A 25,550-nucleotide genomic window follows, 5' to 3' on the forward strand; every position below is an offset into this window, starting at 1 on the left:
TGGCTGGTGGGGGCTCTCAGGATGTATCTTTTGCTCCTGCCCAGCCTCTGGTGGTGTTTGAATGACAGCTTCTCCCAGCGTGTTTGTTTTTTCCCCACACACTCAGGGCTCTGGGCCGTCGCCAGTGGCTGGTTCCAGAGACCAGAGACAGGTCCAGAGCTGGGGGACCAGGTTACACTCCCAGGACCACGGACCCTATGGGCCAGGGGACATTGGCCCCATTGGCTGAAGGCAGAGGGGACCTCTGGGCACACCTTCCTTGGCGAGCCTTGGACCGCAGACCTGGGAATGCGGAGGAGGAAGGGCTGCCCTGTGTGCAGCGCTGGGGGGGCTTTGGGGCTGTGATTGCAGTGGAGTGAGGTGACGGGCCTCAGCTCAGATCTGGCCGTGCTCCTCACTCAGGCTCGCCCAGTGGGAAGGCGGCTCTGGGCGGTGCGTGACGGCTGCTGCGCGGGCTGCTGTCCAGGGCGCAGGGGTGAGCAGCCTCCTGTCGGCTCGGTCTCCATCACCTCCTCCTGCCCCGCCCCGCCCCGCCCTGCCCCGTGCTGGCCCATCCGCCAGTGGGAGGAGGGCCTATCTGTCTGTCTGTCTGTCCGGGCCTGGGCTTTGCAGCCTGTTGCTGAACGTGGGCCCCAGGTGTTCAGCAACAGGCTGTGGACCCGGGTGCGTCCACATCTTCAGCTTCTCGGCACCTTGGCTGCTTTCCCATTTGGAAAGCCGGGGGATGGTCCCTGCTGCACCAGGTCCTTGGGGCGCCGGAGCTGGTGGAGCTCCCGGCATCTCCAGGTGCCCAGGAGTAGCAGCCATTGTCGTCTGAGGAGTAGCATCTGTGGTCTCCGGGTCCCCACGTTGCCTCTCAGCCTGCTTCCTTGTCTGCAGCGAAGGGCGGGCTCACTTTTCCTTGGGCATCTTAGGAGGTCGGGCGGGCGCAGCCCCGCGTGGAGTTGGTGCCGCCTGGGCCGCGGGGCAGGAGGAGGCCGTCGGCCGGTCCTCTGGGCGGCCTCCCCCGGCCTGACCCTTCCTCAGCGCGCCGAGCCGTGGCTGGAGCACCACCTCGCAGGGGCGGTTTCCTTCCGTTGTCTCAGTGGGATCTCTCTCTGGCTGGGGGCCCTGCATCAGGCTGAGTGGGTGCCAAGTGTGTGCCCGTGAGCCCCAGCTGGAGCCGGGCTGACGGGACGGAGGGCAGGACGGCCTAGTGACGGGAGTGTGGAGGGAGAGCTTCCCTCGGCGGTGGGTGACCTGCGCCCGGCCCCTCTTCTCTTCTCGGAGCCTGTGTGGCTCGGAGCCCACTCCCGCAAATGCTTGTGGGACGCTGGTCACAGGGAGCTGCTCCTGGAGGTGGCTCGGGGCGTCCCACTCCCTGTGTCGTCGGCGCGACGGCCACCCTGCGCTCTGTGGGGACGGACACAACGCGCAGGGGTCTTGGTGGCGGCAGCTGCCGTCAGGACTGGTACCGCGCCGAAACCGTGTGGGGCCCAGCTCGGTCCCTGCGTGGCTGTCCCTCTGTGGGACCTCGGCGGTCCCTGGAATGTAGTTGGGAAACTGCCGACCCAAGGAACTTCCTGTTTCAGGTTTCGGGGCCAGGGCTTCGCCCTGTGGGTCAGATCCCAGAGCCTTTGGGAAAAGCGCGCCTTTTCCTGCTGAGGGTTTAGATGTCGCCAGGTCACAAGTCTTCCTTCCCCAGGAAGAGATGGAGTTGATGAGCTATGTTTGCAGTGTCTGGACCCAGGCAGGGCAAAAGATGATTTGTACAAGTTGCAAAAAGGAGAGGAAAGGGAATGTGTGGAGCCAAGTCAGATCCTTAATCCACTTTGTGATGATTCTGTCGGAGAACAGAGAACAGACGTGGTCTCAGCACCCCCAAGGAAGAAAATACCATCTGGCAAGAGGGTGCCTGGGTTACCACCATCCTTGGGAAGCAGACAAAATCTTCTTTACTGGCTCCTGCAAAAGGGGCGCTAGAATCTAGGTTTCCACAGACATTTGGACAAAAGCAGAAGTGAGTAATCTCTGAATGTCGTTTACTGTTGGACGAAGGAGATGCTGAAAGGACCCTGACTTTCGGTGCCTTGGAACTTTTGCTCCCTGGTCTAATTGGAAGGGACTTGGGGGGCCCAGCCCAGGGAAAGCAGTGTCTCCCTTGTAGCAAGAGCCAGCACAGACGGTCAGGCCCCTGCATCCTCTGTCTGCTGAGGTTGGAGGTGGGGTCCCCGAGCCTGAGGCTCAAGCTTCCTGCGCCCCAGCCTCATGCTCAGGGCTTCCATCCAGCAAGGGTCACAGCCTCTTACTGACGCTTCTCTCAAGCTTCCTGATACTTTGTGTGAACTTGAGAAGCCCTGAGCCAGAGAACTTCCTACTTGGCTGTGAAGCCCAGCTGCTGCTGGCTCGCGTCAGAGAACAGGCCGAGGAAAGCACACACGTTGATCCCCACGTATGTGTGGGGCAGCAGTTCTCCAATGTCGTCAGGCGGTCCCGGTGCACTTTCCTGCCTTGTTCGGCAAATGGTAGCAGTCCGGTCCTCTCGCCCTCAGTGGCTGCAGGACCTCCACCCTCCACTCTCCCAGGGAGGCAGAAGGGGGCGGGACAGGGATGAGATGGAGAGCGGGGAGGGCCCTGCTCTCTGAGGACCCTCTCTGTGGCCCGGGGGCCTGGCACAGTGCCTGTGAGCTCGTTCTCAGGCAGCCTGGTGGAGAGCAGGGGCCTCCAGGAGGCATTGCTGGGCGTCAGGTTGGGGTTGTGCCTCTGAGGGGCTCCACATCCTGTTGTAAAACTGGGGAGGATAGAGTCGGGACAGCGGCCGCGCCGTGTGTTCCTCTCACTTGGTCCTTGCCCTCGCCCTGCGCGGTAGGCACAGTGCCCCTCATTTCACACCATTGCCCCACGGCCGTGGATTAGTTCACGGTGGAGTCTGGCTGTGAGCTCGGGTGTGCCTGTCTCTGAAGCACGCGCTCTCCTGTCCATTGCCCCTCGTCGGGAGGTGCTTTTTCACGCTCGGTCGCCTGGATTGCTCCTGAGGGTCTTGAGACCCCACTTCCTGACCTTTTCTAACACTGAGGCAGAGGAAGGCAGCTCTGCGCACTCAGCGGGGAGTGATGTAGCTGAGGCTGGACGGTGTCGGTCAGTCCGCGGGCGGCTCTGCCTGTGCCTCCTCGTCCTGCTGCGCAGCATGGTCCTGCCCCTCCTGCCTGGGGATCGGTTCGAGAACCGGGAAGGGTGGGTTTGTGTGTGGTACAATCTGGCTGTGCTTCCCAAATGCCAGAATCTCACAGGTGCCCAGTTGGCTGCTGAAGAATTATGTGGAGGAAATATCCTGAAAATGTAGATTCTTGGGACTCACCTCCACAGATTTGGATTTAGGACTGTTTGCTAAATATATTCGCCCTTTATTAGCACGCTTTTTACTCGTGTCCATGGTGAGCGCACACGTGTGGTCGCTAGGAGCTGATGGACAAGAGTTGAGCACCTTGCCTCCCAGAGGCCAGACGCCTGACCTCCGCGGGTTGACCACCCCCGCTCTCCTGCGGCAGCCCTGTGCTCACTTGTAGCCTCAGGACTCCTTTCCTCCAAACAGCTGCTTTTGTTTGTAGGGCTCATATCTGCTGATACTCACCATTTGGGGGAATTAAAACAAATACTAAAAAAATTATTTACAATTATATTTATACTATGATCTCATTAAACAACTCATTATCTCTTAATAGGAAGTGTACTTATGAGAAGTGTGTTTTCCAAAACAAGAATTTAGTGAGAAGAATGACATTGTTTGACATTTTTACGAATCTCTACTGTCTGTGGAATAGCAGCCTTCTCATGTCTGCTCTGCATCTAGCCTGGTTGAGGAGCGTGAGGCACCTGCTCCCGCACAGACCTGTGGTTGGGGGAGGGAGGCCCTGGGTGGCCTACAGCACCCAGGGTGCTGGTGTTCGTGGATGGGGGGGTTGGAGGAATGCGGGCTCACTGTCCTCTGACGCTCGCGGAGGCTGGCTTGTCTTTCCACGTGGTGTCCCTTTGAAATCTTGATGGGAGTTTGGAGGGTGTTCTGTAATGTTCCTCCATCTGAAATTCAAGGATACCAGTCATTAAACGTTGGGGAAGATTTCCCCAGTTGTGGTGTTTCTGGGAAGGAGTTCACGTCTCACAGCAAAGGCCAGTTTTGCTGTGTGTTGGGGTGGCTGGAGGGGGTGTCTCCGGTCCTCAGCAGCAGAGCTGGCTGTCCCTCCAGCTGTCCTTGTTCCGGGTGGTCAGGGTGGGAGGCTGCCTGGCTCCGGGTTGCTTCCCACCTGATTTCTCGTGATGTTAAGAACCGGGGCAGCCTTACGAGGCTCTCTGCAGTGCAGTGGGGCCTCCGTGTGCCCAGAGAGTGACCAAGAATAGCCTTAATGAGAGAGGACAGGGCCTCCCCAGAGACTTTTACTGCTGCTGGGCTCACTCAGGCTCACGCAATGTTTAAGTGGGCAGGTTTTTCTTTACACTGTGGTAGATAGAGGGGCCGAGTTCTTGTCAAATATTTACATCTTTCACCCAAGTAAGAAACTAGAGGCTTTCCCGCCGAGATTAGGAACAAGTCAGGGATGTCCAATTTAACTTCATACCGGAAGTCCGCGAATGCAGTAAGACAAGGAATAGGAAGTAAAAGGTGCACAGTGGGAGGAAGGAAGAAATAAAACTGTCTTTGTTTGCAGATGACATGATTGTCTAGGTATAAACATCCCAAAGAATCAAGCAAAAAGCTCTTAGAACTAATAAGCGACTATAACAAGGTTGCAGGACACAAGGTCAATATATACAAGTCAATGAACACTTAGTTTGAAATTTAAAAGTTTACATCATTTACATTAGCACCAAAAACAAACAAACAAACAGAAATAAGTATAAACCAAACAAAACACGTACAAGATTTAATGAGGAAAATTATAAAACTCTGGTGAAGGACATCAGAGATCTGAATGAGTGCAGAGCGAGCCCACGTTCGTGGATAGGAGGGCTGCGTGTTGTCATCGTGTCAGTTCTTAAAATGCCCTATAGGTTGAAAACAGTCCCAAGCAAAATGTGGACAAACTTATTCTAAAGTTTGTATGAAGAGCAGGAGACCCAGAAGAGCCAGTACAATGTTGAAGGAGAACAAAGTTGAAGGACCGACACTCCCCGACTCCACGACTTCCTGTAAAGCCCCGGTAACCAGGACAGTGCAGTGCTGGGGAAGGAACAGACAGCCAGTTTCATGGCACAGAATAGGGAGCCAGAAACAGATCCCATGAACAGAGTCAACTGCTCTTTGACGAAAGAGCAAAGGCAACACAGTGGAGCCAAGAAAGTCTCTTCAACAAAGGGCGCTGGAACACCTGGAAGTCCACATGCTAAACAAACAGGTGAGTCTAGACACAGACCTTATGCTTTCATACAGACTAACTCAAAATGGACTGTGGACCTAAACGTAACGTTCAGAACTACGGCTATCCTAGAAGGTGAAGGAGCAAGTGTGACTGACTTTCGGTTTGGCAGTGACTTTCTAGATACGACGTCAGAAGCACAGTGTGTGAAAGAAAAAGTTGGTAAACGGGACCTCATTAAAACTATAAACTTTAGCTCCATGAAAGATGCTGTTCAGAGAATGAAAAGACAGACCACAGACCGAGAGAAAACACAGTTGACAACGCAGGGGTTAATTCACGAATGATTTATAGTCCACATCCTCGGATTCAACCAACCACAGACTGTAGTATTGTGGTATTTACTGTTGAGAAATATCCGTGTGGAAGTGGGCCTGTGCAGTTCAAACCTGTAGGAAGTGGGCCTGTGCAGTTCAAACCTGTTCAAGGGTTACCTGTATTTGCAAAGCACGTGTGTGATAAAGGACTGGCACCCAAAATATGCAAAGAATTCTTAAAATCCAAAAGGAAGAAAACAGCCCAATTACAAAATGGGCAGAAGATTGAACAGACGCCTCACCAAGGAAGATAAACAGATGGCGAATAAGCATATGAGAAGGTGTTCCTACATCACCTGTCGTCAGGGAAAAGCAGATTAAAACAACAGTGAGATGCCACCGTACTCCTGTTAGAATGGACAAGATTGGGAGCGCGGGCGACACCGAATGCCCCCAAGCGCGCGGAGTAGCAGGCCTCGCCGTCGCTGGGGGGAGTGCAGCGCCGTGCAGCCGTCTTGGAAGACAGTGTGGTGGCTTCGTACAAAAGCAGACATGCCCTTACCGCGCAATGCGGTACTCGTGTTCCTTGGTATTTACTCAAGGGGTGTGAAAACTTAAGTCCACATAGAAACCTGTACACAGGTGTTTCTATCAGTTTTATTGATGAATGCCAAAACTTGGAAGCAACCAAGGCGTCCTTCAATAAGTGAGTGGATAAACTGTGATGCATCTAGACAGTGAAAAGAAGTGAGCTATCAGGCCATGAAAAGACATGGGGAACTGTAAATGCGTGTTATTAAGTGAAAGAAGCCGACATGAAGGCCCGACATAGTGTGTGGTTCCAACTATATGACAGTCTGGAGAAGGAAAGGCTACGGAGACAGTTGGGAGACGGGGAGGGAGGGGGGGAGTAGGTGGGGGGCAGACGAGTGTTTTGGGCAGTGAAACTACTGTGACGTAGGAATGGTGGCTACGTAATGTGTATTTGTCAAAACCTGTTGAATGTACAACCCAAGAGGTGAAGCCTAATGTGAACTGTGGACTTCAGTTAATAATAACGTAACAGTGTCCGATCATCACTTGTAACAAACGTCCCACACACTGCAGAACCCTGACACTCTGCTTTTTCTGTAAACCTTAAACTGCTCTAAAAATAATGTCTATTACTTCAAAACAAACAGAAACCAAGTGAGATGGACCTAGAGAAAGAGCTACTCCGGCAGTCAGGGTCTTGAGACAAGTGCGGATGGATTTGCCCTTTGTTCCGAGTCTGTCCAGTTTTCCTGGCACCCTGGGGACGTGAGGAGAGGACCACGCTGAGGCAGCAGGCGTGAATTCTGGCTCACCCCTGGCGCCGTGGGCACCCGTTCCAAGTGGGGCTTCGGCTGTGGGTGGTCAGGCCCTTCAGGCCTGTGTGGGCGGGGATCGTAGGTCTTTGGCGACTGCCAGTTACCATCTCCGTGGAAGTGGATCCACTTGACCAGAGAGGCGGGAATGAGAACGGCTGTCAGTCTTGTACTTCCTGGCCCACTGTGACGTCACTGTCAGGGTCCAGGGAGGAAGTGGAGGGGTTGCAATCACACAGTACAGGAAGCCCCCGGGGAGTGAGGTATGGGGTAGGGGACATACCTGAGCTGCTCTGCCATCACCCAGGCTGGCGCCGGCAGGAATGTTCCAGGCCCCCTGTGTGAGCGTGAGCTGGGAGACTCCAGCGGTGCTGCCCTTGAGCTGTGCAGGGCCCCCTGGGACGGGGCTTAGCAGGGAAGGAGGGATGGAACTTCGAATTTTAAATCGGTTTAAATGCCTTTCAATTTGAAGCCTCGATTGTTCCTTCTCTGTTCCTGTTGGAGAGCCAAGGATGTTTAGTATTCTCTCATTTCTGTGCTCTGCTAATTTTATTGTCTTTCCATATCTTCTTGCCATAAATATAACAGATTTTATTATGTATAAACCATTTTTAATATAGCCTCTCGTAAAAGCCAGAGGAATGAAGGGGATTATGCCTTGGCAGCCCTCAAAACGAACGCTTGCCCTTCCGTTTTTAAGCCTTTGGACCAGGCCGCCTTGGAGCCTTCCTGAAACAGCCCTCAGTGTGGGCCCTCGGAGGCGCTCCTGCTGTGTGCACCTTCCGGTGGCCATGGGGGACCTGGCAGCAGGAGCCATCACCTGCTTTCCCCTTCAGAAGCTCACGGTGCAGCAGGAGATGGGGCCCAACTGTATGAGCTTAGGTTTGGAAAAGCGTGGAGTCCGGGGAGGGGTGGTTCTCTCCGGGTCACCCTGTGGACCAAGGTCCTCCTTTCCCGGACATCCTGTCCACGCGCAGAGACTCACTTCTCCGTTGCAGGTGCCCCATGGCTGGGCTCGAGCGTCTCTCAGCTCTGTGCACTCTGTCGCCCACCCGTAGATGGGCTGACCTAGGGGAGGCCCCTCCCAAGTCAGGCTGGAAGAGAGGAAGGAGCTCTCGCTCGGAGCCACCTGGGTCTCTGTACATCTCGGCCCAGGACATGGGGTGCCCAGGAGGGGGCCCTGGAGGCTGCTGGCTCAGTGCAGCGGGGAGTCCCGGGCCTCCTCCACTGGAGGCGGGGAGGCGGGCTCTGAGGGCTGCGCGTGGTCTGGGGGGTGCCGTCCTCTGGGAGAGCTGCCCTGGAGGGGCCGTGTTGGAGCAGTTTCGTGATCTATTTAAATATCCCTCCATAAAGTATCTTATCATTAATTGTAAAATAGGTTTAAAAAAAAGTTTCCAGCGAGTTAATCTGGTCCTCCGAGATGGTGCTGCGTTTCACGCGCAAGTACCCCTCGTGGCACCTGCAGCCACCATGGCGCTCGGAGGCGCTTTGGTTTCCTCCCGTCCCCGCGGCTCTGTCTCCCCCCCACACACACACAGCTCATGCCCTCTCTGTGACGGCCCTGGACTCGGCAGGCAGAGGTGGGAGCCCACCTCCTCGAGTACCAGGAGGGAGAACGGGAGGCATCCAGGGCCCGGCCCCTGACGCACGTGGAGTGTGTGGGTGCCTGCCGCACCCCCCCCTCGGTGGGGGGTCAGGAGAGGGCCAGGCAGTGCCCGGGCAAGCCTGGCAGGATTAGACGCTGTGCCCGCACCCTGGTAGAGAGCCTGCATGCCCCGGGGCTCTCGCGCTAACTCGGGGGGCTGTCGTGGTACGGGGTGGGGGGTCGCTGTGGGGTGGCGCTGTCCTGTGCCCTGAAGCCCTGGGCTTGGCCTCCCGCAGTGAAGAGGCTTCTTCATTCCTTTGCGGTGCCCGGATGCTCTGGAGGTCGGGCCCGAGACGCGGGTGTGCTGTGAGTCCCCTGTGACCGCCCATCTGCCCCTCTGACCGCGGTGGCTGCAGACAGCACCCTGGGGGAGGCTGTCGGCCAGGCCCCTGCAGGCTTTCCAGGGACCACAGAACTCCATTTGTTTCTCCGATCGTGAGCCGCTCGTCCTGCCGTGTCTGCTGTGCTTGTCTCCTCTTGTCACGGGGTCGGGGGTGTCTGCCTAGTCGTCCCTGTGCAGATGGGACCTCTGGAGGTGCCGGGTGACCCTGCATGCTCTCTTCCCCGGGTGAGAGGAAACACCTAGGGTTTCATGTTCTAGAGTTTTGCTTACTTGACTCGAGCAAAGTTTTCCTCGGCATCCTCGTCATGGGCGGATAGCAGCAGGGGTGTTGCCAGACAGGAGTGACCGGTACCTCACGGAGCACTCTGGAAGCAGAGCACACGGTCCTGCGGACGGAACCCTGTACCTTTCTACACCTGTGGAAGCACAGCCCACATCCCAAGGTCAGACCTGGCCCTGCTCCTGCCGGGCCTTGTGTGTGCGTCTCCTCCGCCCTTTCCGCCTGGCAGGGCAGGGGCCCCGCCAGCTTGCTGCTTCTGAAGGGGTCCTGCCAGGCCTGCCGTGGAGATGCTGCCGTTCCGTCCCTGCGCTTTTGGCTCTCGAGCCGAGTTCCCTCTGGCTCTGGGCCTAGAAAGATCGTCAAAGCACTGCCTGCCCCAGATCTGTTTGGACCCCTGCGGGGCCTCTCCTATCTGTCTTCCTGGAGCAGGCGGGGGTGGGGTGAATGTGTTGCCTCCACTCTGGCCGGTGGGTCAGTGCCAGGCAGCACTTCCCCTCCCCCGTGATCCTAGACACCCTGGAGAAGAGGCCACGAGAAGGTGTTGTGCTGCCCCTCCACTGGCATCTGCTGGCTCCCTCCTGGCTTCCTGTGGACGCAGGTCCCTGGGGAAGGGGATCAATGGCGAGGGAGAGTGGGGTTTAGCAGCACTGGGGCCGAGCAGTCGCCTCCTTCTGGGGCGACGGTGGATGGCCCTCCTTCTCCCTGGCCAGGAGAGCCCGGTGGCCAGCGGGGACTGGGGTGAAGGGGGTGGTCCTGGAGGAGCCGGCCGAGGGCCCCAGCAGCTCCCCATGCTGCTCCTGGAGTTCAGGGGACACAGGGGCTTCAGTGCCAGGCAGGCAGCCCAGCTAGTAGCCCTGGGAGTTAGTTAATTGGAGTGACCGTGCTGGGACTTCGGTTGGCCACCGACCGACCCGTCGTGGCCGAGGCTCCAGGCCAAGCCCTCAGCCCTCTCTCTGATGGAGGTTAATTGTGTTCTGTTGTTTCCAGCAAGTCCCATATCAAACACGACCTGAGAGGCCTCCACGCCTGCTCTAAGGACTCTTGATTAAACGGCTGCCATTGGAGAGGCCATCCAGAGCCGCTCCTGACTGTCATTCTCTCGAAGTGGCTTCTTGGGCTTTGGTTGTGAGAGTCCTTTCCTGATGAGCGGCTTGTTCTACGCGAGCTGGGCTGCCTGGGTCCTGGCCTCTACCTGCCCGCCCCCCGCCCTGGGAGGGAGCAGGGCCGCATCGTAGACAGTAGCCTGGCACTTGGGGCTCGACAGCGGATGACTCTGCCAGTTTCCAAGCAGAGCCGTTTGGTGAGATGAGCCGGGCTCCCGGCTGCAGGAAGTGGTGGAGCCAGCTGAGGACAAATGCGGCTCAGTTACAGAAGCGGGACGTGATTAGTCTGGGATCAGAGAGCTATCAAGGATGTATGCAGACTGGAGCAAGCATCTGGCTTCCCGAAGAGCGAATTGATTTGGGAGCTTCGGCAGCTGCCCGAGCACTCGGGGGAGCAGCCTCTTCTCGGGTCCAAACCCGGTCTCAAATTTACTGTGAGTTTATTGAAGGAGGCTCAGCGCATTCTTGTATCTGATGAGTATGACTAAAAATGCATTTTATTTATTGAGTGCCTGTCGTGGGTCAGGAACTCAACAGGCACTGGCTGTAGTTATCACAAACGGTGCCGAGGGTGGGCCCGTTCTTAGTCTTCAGGTGGGAGTTAGAGAGTTGAAGCCGCACGGCCAGTGCAGGGCCGGTTCAGGGCAGTTCCAAGGCCGTCCGTTCCCCTCTGTCCTGCTGTCTTGACCGGTGCTCCCAGGGCCAGCGTGTCCTCGAGGGCAGTGGGGCTTGTGGGGACCCAGCACCCTTCAGACTTTGCTGCCCCCACTGGGCCTTTTTCTCGGCCCAGCTCCTTGGGAGCTTGGCCCCGAGAGCCACAGTGACTGGCCTGTTGTCCAGGCCTCTCCCCAGAGTGCAGCGGGTGTGGCTGCAGGGCTCCTCTCCCCCGCCGTCCCTGTCCTCCTGCCCTCAGCAGAGCCCCTCCCCCAGCAGAGCCCCTCCCCCACAGCTCCGGCGGGGCTGGCTCCTGGACACCTCTGTCCTCGCCCGCCGTCCCGGCCTGTGCGGCCCACCGGCGCTGCCGCCTTCTCCCTCTCCTGGAGGGGAGGGTCCGTGAAAGGCGTCTGGTGTCACCTTCCGTTCTCACCGCGCTCGGGGTTAATTCCAGAGTCCTGACCGACGGGCCAGGCCTGCCCCTGCTGGCCTCTCTGTGCAGGTTTCTGGGCCCCTGGTAGCTGAACTAGGTGCCCCCGCCGTGCTCCCAGGGCTCCCCCTGTGTGACCTGCGACACCTTCAGGAACCACCTGTTGCCCATGTTGCTGTCCCACCGCGTCCACATTGTGGGCATGGAGGGGGCAGGGCACGCCTTCTCCTTGGTGTCCCCCCTCCCCCCCCACAGCCACGCAGAGCACGTGTCTGCTGCAGCAGTGGCCCCGTGGCCCCCGCTGGACAGGGGGTTACCGGTGGCACAGGTGTTAATGCCTTCCCCAAGGGAGGGAACGTTGGGGGAGCCCCTGGAGCAGGGGTTCAGGAGTCCTGGCCGCCCTCCTGTGCTCTTCCCTGGAAACACAGCCCTCGGGCCAGCCTTTGTGAGGCCCACGTCATTACTCACATGGGCCACTCTACTACAGAGCCTTCATTTTAATTCAGTGTTCCTTTGAAATGCCCTGTTAGGCACACAGTGACACAGTTCGTCAGCCTGTTTGCCCGGCAGTGTGAAGCAGGGGTTGTTTGTCTTGAGGTCTGTGGTTTCTAGTGAAGCCCCCCCGAAGGCGGGCAGTGTGGTTGCCGTCCCGCCTGGCAGCGCACGCCGACGGCTGCGTGGGGCTGAGGAGGTGCTGGGCACTGTCGCTCGCGGCGCCACCACTTCCCCGCAGAAGTAACTTGCTTAACCCTGCGTGTTTAAAAGCTGTGAATGGCAGTCGCAGGTGGGCCTCGGGAGCTGTCCTGGGCCTTCTCACGCCTGGGTTTTCAGAGTGGAGCTGCGCCTGGCGTGGCCTCGCACTCGGCGCCTCGAAGGGTCCACACGCACCGAGGTGGTCAGGACTGTTTCACGTTGCCGCTCACCCCATCCCTTGCCCTGTTCCTGACCCAGCCTTGGGCAGGAGCGGGCACTCCTACTGTCCCAGGACCCTCCAGGGTCCCCGAGCGTGTGCTCCGAGGGGTGGGGCTTCCTGCCCCATCCTGTGGGTCTGTGACTGCCTGAGTTGTCATGTATTCAGAAGTGAAATTCGAAACTGCCCGTTTGGGGTCCAGTCTTTTAAATTTTGGATCAGTGAACTGGGAGCCTCTGTGAGGAGCTTTGGGTCAGCGGGCCACCCTTTAAGCCCTTTCTCACGTCCACTCTTACTTTAATCATCTCGCTACATCTCTACAGCTCCAGGGGCCCGTGTGGAGGGTGCTGACCCCACCTCACGGGGGAGGAGCCGGTGAGGGATTTGGCAGCGGGCCACGCGGAAGTGGCCGTGGGACTGCCTGGTCTCCTGTGCCCCGTCAGCGCCCCCGCCACCCTGGGCAGGAGATGCACTTTGTAGGAAGTAGCTCCGGAGCGTCGTTCCCTTCTTAGGGGACTGACTGACAGCCATGGACTCCTCTCACCTGCGGAACCACAGACGTCAGCAGGGAGGGGACAGCGGGCTGCGTGCTAATTGGCCTCTTCTCAGAAGCTGAGTGCTGGGCTGCTTTTAAATAGATGCTCTGAGCTGACTTTTCAGGTAGGCTGTTGTACTGAGATATTAAGGCTGGCTAAATGTCAGGACTGTCTCTTGATATTATCTCCTTAGTTTATTTTAAGAGCCGCCAGTAAGAGACCCCGGGAGACCATCGGGTAGAAACCAAGGCAGGAACTCAAACTGGTGTTATGACAGCGTCTACGGGTCTCGTATCGCTCACTGCCTGGGCTTCTGAGGAAGCCTCTCTTCCATCTGGGTAAGAAGGCCAGCAGTGAATCGTCATCTCCTGTGCGGAAACACTCAGAACCCTCCAACTATCTCCTCACCAGTTAGGAACCACTTACCTTGGAGGAGGTTTGTCAGCCGCTGACTTAGCCAGACCTGTCCCCGGCTCACTTGGACGGGTGAGAAGTCATGAATATGCAGAGGATACCTTAAAACTCTGTGTCACAAATCTTGTCCTGAAAATACAGGGGATCTCAGCTGCCTTGGGGAAGGCACCGTCACCAGCTGGACCCCTGGTGCCGGGGGATGGGTGGCCCCAGGCATGGCCTTGGCTAACAGGGCCCGGCCAGGACCGTGGTTGGGTGTCACCCTGTCCCCCAGGCCTCTGCCCTGCTGGGCCCCTGCCTGTGTCCAGGCCTCCTGCAGCGTCTGTGTCCGGGGCAGCATGACACCTTGCTGCTGGCTCCCGGTGGTGAGTGTCTGTGCTTCCAGCTCGGAGAAGGTGGCCAGGCTGGCTGCAGGCTGCAGCCTGAGGCCTCCTGGCTCTCAAAGCCAGAGCCGGCTGCTTCTGCCCCTGAGTCACAAAGCACAGCTCTTGGCTGTCTGGTCCATCTGAACCTTAATGGAGGGCCAGGCGGGGGCACTGGCTTTCTTGAAGTAACTTAAAAGCTTTTGCCAGAGACACAGAGGGTGCCGACTGTTGGTAGCTTTATTTACTCATCTCTGGGCGTGAGTGGTAAACAGCTTTGCTTCTTGGCTCAGCGGGAACAGATTGGGAGCCTTTGCCTGATTGACACCTTACCTGCAGGGATGCACGCTAGAGGAAACCTGTCGATTTGGCACCTCCTGCCAGACCCGCTCTGAAATGGGCTTAATTGCCTCCAGACCAGCTTTCTAGCACCAAGTGTTCCCATAAATCGTTGCTTGGAAATGTCGCTCAGCTCAGGCTGCTCCTCCCCTGGGATTGAAGTCTCTCCCCAGTGTGTGTCCTTGAAGGAGCCAGGCTCCTGCCGGCCAGGCTTCATCTCTGGCCCAGAAAACTCCCAGGACTGCCAGGTACGTTAGGTGGCTCTTTCCTGGTTGCAGGAAAAGGAAGCCCGACTGTAACCGACTCGGTAAACACAGAGGATGGCGCCTCTGCTAGTGGCTGGGAAATTGGTATTGGCCTCAGTCACAGAACCAGGGGTGCCTCTGCACTGTGGTGTCCCCCCACACCAGCCGCCCCCATTTCACTTGCCACCAGACTTTTCCTGCGCTGGCCAGTTGGCTGCAGGTGTCCCGGAGCCTCTGTGCGGCCTGTCACTGCACTTCATGGTGCCCCCAAGCTGGCGCCGTCTCGTGCTTCCCTGGGGCCAGTTTCCACGCACAGGGATGACGTGTCCTGGCCATCCGCCCCGTTTTCTGTGCTTGCCCTATGGCCAGGGCGTGATGGACACTCAGTCCCACAAGAGCTGGAGGGAATGACGAAGGACCAGTTCCCCATCAGAGAGGAGAGCTGGAGACAGGTGCTGTACGGTGACCTTCTACTGTGTCAGCCTTTTGCTTGACGGGTGCAGGTTTGGAGGCTGCATAGCTGAGTGTAAGTCCTGTCCTGCCCCGTCCTTTACCAACTGTGGCTGCCAGTGATTTACGGTGTCTTCATCTGGGCAAGTGGGACTTACGATGCCCGTCCTGACCAGCCAGGCCGCCTCCGGAGGCTCCAGGACGGGTTCTGCTCTCCATCCGCTGGGGCCGCGCCTTCTCCGTCAGGAGCTGGCCGCCTGCAGCTGTCTGTTGGCCCTCAGCTGGCTGAGTGGCATGAGGCACTGCCTGGTTTGCCGTTTCAGGACGCAGTGAGGAGACAGTAAGTGGCAATTCTCAAATAGCTGGAAACATTGCTTACTGTTTCGAGTATAAGATACGGGGAGGTTGTATGTGGAGACTTTGCATTATTGCCCACGTGTCCGCCTCTGTAACCTGCACCCCATCAGGATTTAGCACTTTCCCAGCCCCTGAGGGTTCCTTGTGCCCCAGGCGTCGGCCACGTGCAGAGAGAACCCTGGCTCTGCCTTCTCTGGGTGGTTACTCTTCTGCGGGTGAGGCCGACCGAGACCGCCGCTGTGTTTGGGCTCAGCTGGGACGTCATCCTGCCAGCCCGGAGGCGGGAGGGACACGAGTGTCTCCCAAAGTCACACGAGGCCCGGTCCCTCTGAAGCCCCCAGCTTCTGTGGCACTAAGTCCCTGTGGCACTAGCCAGTGCCCAGCAGTTGGCTTGATGCTGGGGATACAGCAGGCGGGTCCCTGACTTCCTGGAGCTCATGGGCCGACGAGGGAGGCAAAACGGAAACAGCGGTCACGCTGCCCCCTCTGCCCCTGGAGGCTCACGTGGGTCCTCGGGGCTCTGGCACCGACACCTCCTACAGGCCACACTCCAGGACTGCCCTGACCTGGCAGCAGCGTCAACCAAGTTGCCCTCGGAGCTGCTTATTCTGAGAGGCAGGAAGATACCTGGATGTGCTGAGGAGCTTCCTGCACAGCTGGGCCATGGTGCCAGCTCCATGTGCAGGGCGAGGGCTCCTCGGCGCTGCCGGGCTGAGCAGCCTGGAGGCTGTTGAAAGCCCCCTGTGAGACCGCCACCCTCCCTTAGGGCCACCGGGGAGGCTGAGGGGCAGTGAGCTGCCTGCGGCTCCTTCGCCCACCGGGGGCTGACCTTCCTTGCTGGTCCCAGCGCCGGCACTTCATGGGAACACAGAGGTTGCTGTTGCATCTGTGGGGCGCAAACTGGCCACGAGATCTCAGAGCTGGAAAGGCCTTTAGAGCTGTGTGGTTCTGGCCCTGTGGATGCCGTGACGTGGCCCCTGACCTCCAGGGCCTGCCGTCTGGAGTGGCCCACTCGGCCTGGAGAGGACGCTCCTCACAGGAGCCCCGTGGTCACCACGGTCTAGTCTCCTCGTGAAGCCCCCTGGTGCTGGAATGTGCACCCGTCCCAGTCCCTGGTTGTGTAGCTGCACGTTTCCGTGAGCGTGTCCCGATGGGGCGCCACTTCGCGGCCATCCCCGCTGGACCGTCCGCCCCACAAGGAGGCCGTGGGTTCTGTGGGCTGAGCCCCCACCCGTGGTCTCTGTGTCGGGCGCCCACCAGGGGGTCTCTGTCTGCTCTCTGGCCCTGGGGGCGTCGGTGCCCCGTGTGCTGTGGCTTTGAGGCCTCCTTCTCCTCCTTTGCTCCTCCCCCATCCTCGCCTTTCCTAGCATGTGCTCCTGTTTACAAATCTCTCTTGGAATGAGGCACCAAAATAATTATAATGTTTTACGTTTAAAAAAAGGCCTTCGCTTTGTGTGTTGGGGAAACAAAGCAACGGAAGACACAGCTCCCAGCGTTGAAGCGGCTTCTCAGAACTATTCTTGTCAGCGGCTCAGAAAGCTGGGCTGGGGAGGGGGCAGGCTCCCGCCTCTCAGAGGAGGACTTCGGCTTGGCGTCCGAGAGCCCTGCCTGCACTGCCCACGTCTCCTGGGCCTGCTGACAGGCTTCGGCTGGGACTGGGGTGGGGGGCTACCCCGGGAGTCTGACTTTATTTCACCCAGGAGGAAGCTGTGGAGGGTTTTAAAGCCGGGGTTGGGGTGTATCGTGATCAGAACTCTTCTTTATTACGAGGCGTTATTTGGTGTGACCTACAGGGCGGATCGTTGGCGTGGCAGCAGTGGGGACCAGACGGGCTGGAAGGAAGTAGTTTAGGGCGTCTGGTGACAGGCCCGTGGTGCTGGGGACGGGCTGGTGGCGGCAGCCACTGGGGGCAGGCGGCGGGGGGCTCTTGTATGTCTGGCTTTTGAACCTGCGTAGCTGGAGGTGCCTTTAATCCAGAGAATGTGGGAGGAGGGACAGGATTGCCCAACGGCTTGGGCTTAATTTTGCTGCGTGGAAAGTTAAGGAGCCTCTGGGACCTCCTGGAGAGAGCCCACTGGGCATAGGACGATCAGGGCTGGCATCAGACTGTGGGGTGAAGAGCAGTTTGAGGTTCCTCTCCCTGGGATGTTGACGGTGATGCCTGGGGGTGGTACCGGCAGGAGACGCGGAGAGCAGAGGGGCGCTTTGGGCAGTGCCTGGGGACATTCTCTTTTTGGGAGATGAGGGTCCCGGGGCAGCCCCGACAGGGCCCAGGGTCGTGAGGCAGAGCCCCTTCAGGTGGCATCTTCCAGCTCGGTCCCAGTTAAAGTGGGCGTGTGCTGTGACAGCCCTGCCTGGAGCACCCAGGGGGGCATTTGTCAGGAGCGGTGGGCAAATTCAGGTGGGCCCGGAATTGTCTCATCTCAAGGAACCAGAGAGGGAGGGAGGGAGGGAGGGCCCTTGTTTGGGGCCCTTGTTTTGATTCTTCAAATAGGGGAAGAGTGGAGAGGGGAGGAGGGAGTTTTGCACAGGGGAGTTGTCGGGGCAGGCAGAACACGACAGCAGCAGGACAGGCACTGTTGGCGTGGACCCTGCCTTTGCAGAAGCGCTGCCTGGCGGAGAGCCCCCTCCAGCCCCTCGGGCATGGGGCTCTTCCTCGCTGACCTCTGAGCTGTGCCCGAGTTCGTAGGGCGGCCTATCGTGCTGGCGGCGTTTCCCAGTGGCGGGTCGCTAAAGTGAGCCTGCGAGGAGCCTGGAGTCTCCGCCAAGGACTTTCAGCCCTGGTCTGCACAGAGGGTAGCACAGAGGACAGAGAAAGAGGTGGAACATGCATGAAAGAGAAGCTCTCGCTGCTAAAAATAAGCTGCAGTCCACACAGCAGCAGAACGCTAGACGGTGCGTCTGTGGCCTGCCTTTAACCTGTGAAGTCCACCGTCGACTTGGAGGGGCAGTGCAGCCAGTGACAGCGCTGCGTGCAGAACGCAAGCTGTCAACAGAGCCTGCCTCCCAGGGTCCGCCAGGGCCACCAAAGACGGGGGCTGTGCCGGCAGGAGTGACCGGATGTACTTCCAGAACCACCAGCCCAGACCTTCTGAGGGAAGGGGGCGTCGGAGCAGGGCTGAGGGGAAATTCCTGCTGGGTCCTGGCTCCGGGTTCCAGGAAGCCTGCACTTGGAGGCCTGTTGCCAGCGACCGTTTCTGTGGTGCTGGTTTGGGAGAGAATCGCATCGTAGAGCATTGAGAGGTGGGCCTCCAGACCCCGACCCCAAGTCCACCTGGCAGTGTTCGTGCCCCGTTAACATACAGCCTGTGTGTGTGCACGCCCTGGGCCCCCGTGACTCTCCCATACGTGTGTGTTTGGGGCTGATAGTCCGCTTGTGCACAGCGAGAGGGGGACAGAGGGCGGGCCTCCGCTGCACGCAGGTCAGACCAGTGCTCTGTGAGCAGGGTGCAGGCCAGCTGTGGGGAGGGGCTGCAGAGTGGAGGCTGGCTCTGTCCCCTGGGGCCGGGGGTCTGGGAGTGGCAGGCTCTCTGAAGGGGGTGTGGGCCAGGAGCCCAGAAAGAGGGCAGAAAGAGGTCCAGAGCCACTCGGTGCCCCGGGGTCGAGGGGTATGGTCATCTCCTTGGAGCTGCCCCCAAGGGGCACTGGGAAATAAGTGAGGGGGGGCGGCGCTTGCGGGGCCATTGCTCTGCGTGGGGCAGGACCTGGGGTGCTGAACATCCTGCAGTTTGGGGGATGCTTGTGCATAGAAATGGATGATTTTTGTCCCGAAGGCCAGGGCGCCCCGGGGAGAAAGAGGCCCTGGCACGTGCTTTCCCACCCCGGCAGCTGCCGGCCTGCTGCGTTGTGGCTCTGGGCTGGCGTGTTGCCTGCGCTGTGCTCAGCTCGCTGCCTGTGGTTAGCACGAGGGTTCACCTGGATTGCGGAAGCTGCGTGAGGTGGGGGCCCCCAGGGAGCCGTGCTGAGGCAACAGCAGCTCCCCCAGCCCCTCAGCCCCCAGGAGTGTACAGTTTCTCCAGAAGGAGCGGCTCTGCTGAGACGGTGGCCGCTGGGGGAGCCTGAGGAGTTGACTCGGGGCGTCTCTCACCCGGCCACGTGCTTGTCCCCTGCTGGCCTGGGGCTTCCCGGGGACGGGCTTCCTCCTGAGGTGCTGCCCGCACTGCTCCAGGCCTGAGTGCTTCTTGTGCCCCTTCTTCCTAGAGAAACCTTCTGAGTACCAGCACTTCCTCGGCACCTGTGCCGTCCTCTCTGCCAGAGGCGGGTATGCTGGTAAACTTGATGCATGGACACTGTGCTCACCTGTGGTCAGGATCCTCTCCTCTGGGCGGGGCCCCGGCTGGTCAGCTCCATACGGTGGCAACACACCTGCCTTCCTGATTAAGGCCCTCTTCCTCGTTCTGGAGCGTGGGATTCCTCCTCTGTGTGAAGTTGTGGCTCCGTCCTGCCTTCTCCTTGGTCCCCTCTGACTTTCGCTGACCCCCGCCACGCCCAGCTGCCAACACCAGCGTGGCGCGTGGCCTGGCCCTGCTTCTCCCCTGTGCCCACACGTGCACAGGCCCCGCCCTCTCTGGCTCCCCCCACCCCTGCCCCCCCACCCCCTTCCTGCCGGTGAGCACCTGCGCCTGCTCGGCTGAGACACGCACCCTCCCGGCCACGTCCTCGCTTGGGGGGGTGGGGCTCTTTGGGTCTGATTTCGGAGACGTTTGTCGCAGTCCTGCGCCTCCTCCGTGTGGCGTGTCTCGGGTGCTTCAGGAGCACGAAGGCGAGTCAGGCTCGGGTCTTGCCCCTCCTGCGGCGTTCGATTCACATGCAGCCACCTGCTCACTTGGTCATCCGGCCCCTCTTCTCGCCCAGCCCGTGAGCGTGGCGGTGCCGGGAAGGAGCCGTGAGAGGCAGGGCCGCCCAGAGGTCACGGCAAGTCGGGGTGCGTGCCCTGTGGCCTGTTACGTGGTGGCCGGGCTCTCACACCACAGGGGGGAAATGCAGGAACACTGGGGATCCTGGTCGGGGGGTGGGGCCAGGATTTGATTGCAGAAGCCGCCGCCCGCCTCTGCGAGGCCACGCCTCCGTCTTCAGGGGACGGCGGAGAGGCCTGCGCTTGCGGGGGGAGCATCCAGCTCCAGCCCAGCCCCTGAAGGGGCTCCTCCTCGTCAGGGCTGGCGTGTCTCCCTCTCAGAACGCGCCGTGTGGATGTCATCTGCGGTGCCGCCTGACTGCCCTCCCGGGTGGGGTCATCGTGGCTCCTCTCGGGTGAGGTGGGGTACGCACCTGACATCTCCGTGCGGTCCGGCAGGGCTGGGATGCGGAGGGGAGGACAGAGCAGAAACGCCCGAGGTGCTGCCACCCCGGCTGTTTGGAATCCGCAGCCCGGGGGGGGGGGGTCCCTAGTGCCTTGCTCCCGGCTGCTGCTGTGGGTCTGAGCTCGTGCTTCAGTGCAGCACTGCCGCCCTGGGGGCAGAGTCTTCTAGAAGGTCCTTCTGAACAGTGCAGTAGTGTTCTCCTGAAAGCCCTGTCGGGACTGTAAGCTCCGTGCCACCCGTTGGCCTCGTAAGGCAGGTCAGCAACCCAAAGGACCAGGCTTTGTGGCACAGATGGTCTCTGTCGTAAACACCCAGCTCTGCCGCAGCCGGTTCTCACCTACCTGGCTGTGCTCCAGGGAAACCCGACTGACGGAAACGGGCTGCAGACCAGATTTGTCCTGCAAGCTGTCGTTTTCTGGTCCTTGTTAAAAAGGAAGAAACACCCCACCATCTAGATGGTGGAAGTGCCCATCTTCAAGGCGTGTCTGTCTGTCAGGTGAGGGCCATTCAGCCTCTGCTGTGGGGAAGGCAGCCCCGTGAGGGGGGCGACGGAGGCGACTGGCTCTTCCCAGGGAGGGGCCTGGGCCTGCGCTTCTTGTGCTCCTGGTGAGCAGAGCGCGCCCCAGCCTTGACCGTGCGGGAGGATAGGAGCCGGGCCCGGGTTGGGAAGGTTCCCAGGGTCTCTGTCCTGAGGACACGTAAGCATGCCCTTAGGGATGGCACTGCCGTTGGGCCAGTCATCCTACATGTTCTTTTATATTTTTTTAAATGTTTGGCTGCATTGGATCTTCCTTGCAGCACACGGGCTTTCTGTAGTTGCTGCGAGCAGGGGCTACCCTTCATTGTGGTGCGCGGGCTTCTCATTGCGGTGGCTTCTCTTGTTGCAGAGCACAGGCTCTGGGTGCACAGGCTTCAGTAGTTGTGGCACGCGGGCTTAGTTGCTCCGCGGCATGTGGGATCTTCCCGGACCAGGGCTCGAACCCGTGTCCCCTGCACTGGCAGGCGGACTCCTAAGCACTGCGCCACCTTTTATTTTGAAGTAATATCAGACTGACAGGAAGGTCTCAGAAATAGTGTGCAGCGCTCAGGTGCACTCTCCCCGCAGCGCCCCCTAACTCAGCATCCTGCACAGCTGCAGTGCAGTTACCAGGAACTAGACAGTGTGGCGGGACAGCCGTGTTCACTTCAGACTTCATTTGCATTTTGCCGATTTCCCACGCCAGGATCCCACGTTGCGCGTTGGCTCGCCCCATCTCCCTCCTTGGTTTCTAACGTCTGGGATGGCGTGTCATCTCCTGGTTCTTTCCCGACCTTGAGTCTTCTGAAGAGCACTGGCCAGGGGTTTTGTAGAATGTCCCGAGATTGGGGTGTGTGTGATTTTTCATCACCATTAGGTTGAGGTGTGAAAACCGCAGAAGTGATGCTGTGACTTCTCAAGGCATCGCGTGGGGGTACGTGGCGTTGGCGTTTTCTTGATCGCTCGCTCCTCCAGTGCAAGGCTGGGTGTTCCCCTCGTGATTAAGAAATACCTTGGGGCACATCCTGAGACTGTGCAAACACCCCGTTTCCTCCCAAACTTGCACCCACTAATTTGAAGCTTTCATTGGAGGATGTTGCCTGCAGCATGTATTACCGCAGTGTTACGGTGGTGGTTTTCCAGTGCCTTTGTTTCTTCTACATTTGTTGATTGGGCTTCTCAGAGGAGGACTTTTTCCTTCTCCCCATTTATTTACTTGGTTGGTTGTTTATATTGGTGTGGACTTGTGTACTGATTTGAGCTTCGGCCTTTGGGAGCTCTTTCGAACGGGCTCGTGTGCCCGTTTGATTTGCTGCTGTTTCTGAGCCTTTCCTTTCTTTCTGGCACTGCACGGTGCTCTGAAGTGGTGTCTTCCCTGCCCCTTTCACTTTTCCAGGGAGCCCTGCTTCCCGCTGGGACCGTTCTAACCTCCTCGTGTGTCATCTTTTTCTTTGATATTGAGAAACCTGGCTGTCATTCCACACCCGCTCTTTACTTGTTCAGCCTAGTGCGTACACATGGTCTCTGTAGAGCCGCTAGCCCGTGGCTGTGATGAGCGCGGGTGTGGCATTTGTCCGCAGCCCCAGTCAGGACGCTGCCTCCCAGGGCCTGCCCCCGTCTCCCCGCCCCTCGCTGTTCTCTGGCTCATTTCAGGACGGCGGGCTCTTCTTGCCAGTTCTCCCAGTTCTGGTCGGTTTTCGGTAACCGGGCGCGGGAGCCCTCACCTGGGAGTTGTGCGTCCCACCCCCCGCCGAGCCCCGAGCCCCGGAAGCCACTGCAGTGATCTCTGCCCCTCTGGTTCTGCCTCTTCCGGATGCTGTGTAAATGGAGTCACACGGTGTGTGGGCTTCCGGGTCTGCTTCTTCGCTTACCCAGCACGTTTGAGGCCCCTGCGCGCTGTCGCGTGAAGCAGAGCTGGCTGCTGTTTGTGGGCCAGTAGAATTCCATCACGTGGCCCTTGTCGGTGGAAGGCCATCTGAGTTCGTTTTGGGTGGAACAGAATAAAGCTGCTAAAGACGTTGGCTTTGTGTGGACAGACAGAAGTTTTCGCTCTGTTGACTGGGTACCTGGGAGCGGGGTGGCTGGGTCATAACGGCGCTCGGCTTCCTGAGAGGCTGCTGAGCTGTTTCCCGAGGGGACGTGCACTTTGGTGTTTGCAAGCGCCTTGCAGCCGGTCACCGCGGCCTCGCTCCAGCTCTTGGCAGGTCTTTGGTCTTGGCCGATCCGATCGGGGTGAGGGGGGTGCAGGTGGCGACCTCCTGGCCGCACCCCGTCAGATGCTTACCCCCCACCCCACCCCGCCACCCTGCACGTCCCCTCCCAAGCCCGCCGGAAACGCTTCCTGTCTGCATTTTCCTGTTCCTCTGATGAGAAACTCTTGGTGGAGTCTAGCCTTCCGGACAGCGACTTAAGTAGAGCCTCTTTCCTCCCTCTGATTTCCCATAATCAAATTTCAGCCGCTTGGTTTTGTGTCCTTTAATGGGCCGAGAAGGCCGCAAGGTCATTTCTCTTTCTTCCCTCCCTCAGCCTGCTTTTTCTTTTATCTCAGTTCTCTTATGACTGGAGGGAAACGCTGCACCCCATTCGTCGGGGTTGCTGCTCCTTGACGAGGGCACCAATCCCTGAGGGTCATGGTCGTGAAGGCTCCTCGTTCCACAGGTCAACGGCTGAGACTGGGAACGCGCAGCACGAGGAGGACGGGCGGCGTGGGGTCTGGCACCTGCCGGTCTTGGCCGGGCTCTCCCTGCAACTGGCTGTGCCGGCCCGTGGGCGAGAGATGAGCCTGCCCATCCCGCCCGCGTCTCCAGGGGGCTCCCCTCCCCTGCAGGCCGCTGTGCAAGGCCGAGAGCGCGTTGGAGCCCCTCCCTGTTTGTGTTTCGTCCCTGCCCTCTCGGTTTTCACTTACGTTTCCTCCAAGGATGCAGCCTTTACGTGCCCCGTGGCCTTCACATCGAGACTCTTCTCAGCTTCTTACGTCTCACTGTTTCCTGATGCATTTTTCGCCCCTTCAGTTATACTCAGTACACGAGAGAATGGGGAGAGAGAAAAGAAACTGGAGGACTCCGAGCTTTGTTTGGGTAAGAAGTGTTTCTTGTTCTGCTGGGGACTGTTGTGAAGTGCGCGGGTGTGTATCCTGGAGTCTTTGCGTGGGCGGGCGTGGAGGCAGGTGGTGAGTATTGATACAGGGACTGTGCTTACTTAAACCCATGGAAGAACCCAAAGCGTCTTAATAGTCTGAAACAATGGATCCTTCAGCAAGATAAATTTTATTTGGGACAGAAGGGAAACACTGGAGACAAAAAACCACTGCCTTTGTTGAGGGTGGAGAAGAGGCGTTTCGTCTGCTGAGGGGATGACTAACCCTTGGGGATATGCACCAGAGTCAGTGAAATTTAGCGTGGATCACCGCCGAGTCGTGATAGCAGAAGTAAAGTCTTTCTTGGACTGTATTAACACAAGTAGCAGGTCACACAAAAGGAGGTGATACCACTGCTGACTCTGACTCACAGTGCCCTGTGTGGTCTGCCTGACACCTCTGACGAGGGACCTCGGGACGTGGACCGTGGGAACGGGGACGACTCAGTCGTCGTAGGCCTGTCACTTAACTTGCAGTCTGGCCGCCGGAATGGGTTCTAAGAATATTTCAAGCACTGTTTTCAGGGGATGGGGGAGGGTAGGCATTGGACTTGGATAAACCGTGCACAGTCGGCGAGTGGAAGCCTTCGATGAAAGGCTTTGGTTTGACATACAGAAATTCGCGTCACCTTTAAGAGGCCAGAACGGACTCTTGGCCTGGAAAGGTGTGGCCTCGTGACTCTCTCTGCCCTTCCATCCCTGGGCTGAGCTGAGCTCCTGGTCAGCCCCTTGGTCATGGCCCTGACCCCGTACCGTGAAACAGAAGGGTGATTATTGTTGCTAACTACAGGACTTCTTGTGTGTGTTCAGAAGGGACCCAAATGGATTCAAAGGAGTAATTAGTGTATCCGCTAAGATATGAGTCTTAATTCCTAAATTACGTATTTAGCAGATGGCCCAAAATAGCACTTGTAATGGCAACATTCAATTAGTGAGTTTAAAAAAATGTATATTATTGCAACATGCTCCATGGGTTTTATTTAGAGGTTTCTAAATATAGCGCCATAAAAACATGGAAGTGTTTCCAACTATTTAGACCCACACTGCCACAGTGAGCTCTGTCTGAACTTCCCATAGTAACCAGGAGGGTGAGAGTGGGGCAGACTTGATTGGCTCCTGGGTGTAGGGACAGCAAGAGAAGCGGCTGAGGCCTTCGGGCTGTCCCCGGGGCCTGTCGTACCCACGCCCGCCAAGCTAGGGAGTTCCGGGACGCTCAGCCCCGGGGAGCCCCGTTTCTGAGTGTCCTTGCTGGGCTTGGGGCTGAATTCATGCTTTATTCCCGTCGTGTGCTCATAAAATCACTTTCTATGCCTGATTCTGGGTCTGCCCCCAGTGGCCTGATGGGCAGCTTGGCTTAGGTATTGTCCACGTGGGCAGAGAGGGAGACAGAGGCGTGGGGAGGTTGCCCATGTGTCTGTCATCTGAGGGCCAGTTCAGGAGCAGAGCTGGCCCCCTACTTCCGTGTGTTCCCTCAAGGTAGCGTGCATGGCAGTGGGGGCCCTAGAGGCAGGCCTGACCCCGTGGGACCCAGGGTGGT

The 25,550-nt window shown here is 58.5% G+C and overlaps 1 protein-coding gene across 6 annotated transcripts in view; it reads left to right on the top strand.

Annotated features, from left to right (window-relative positions):
* The window catches only part of MAD1L1 (mitotic arrest deficient 1 like 1), a 323,294-nt gene that overhangs the window by 94,799 nt on the left and 202,945 nt on the right, over window positions 1-25,550 (top strand). For 2 of the 6 annotated variants that reach the window (XM_029219337.1, XM_029219336.1), the window contains exon 1: window positions 23,205-23,955. The exons of the other annotated variants lie outside the window; for them this stretch is intronic. Coding sequence is in view for 1 of the 2 variants with exons in the window: in XM_029219336.1 (XP_029075169.1) it covers window positions 23,797-23,955 (159 nt within the window). In the remaining variant the exon portion in view is untranslated. Of the gene's footprint in view, window positions 1-23,204; window positions 23,956-25,550 lie in introns of those variants that run through there. 6 annotated transcript variants of the gene reach the window in all.

The sequence above is a fragment of the Monodon monoceros genome, unplaced genomic scaffold (genome assembly GCF_005190385.1).
Source record: "Monodon monoceros isolate NGI ecotype Baffin Bay Population unplaced genomic scaffold, NGI_Narwhal_1 Super_Scaffold_13, whole genome shotgun sequence".
Lineage (NCBI taxonomy): Eukaryota > Metazoa > Chordata > Mammalia > Artiodactyla > Monodontidae > Monodon > Monodon monoceros.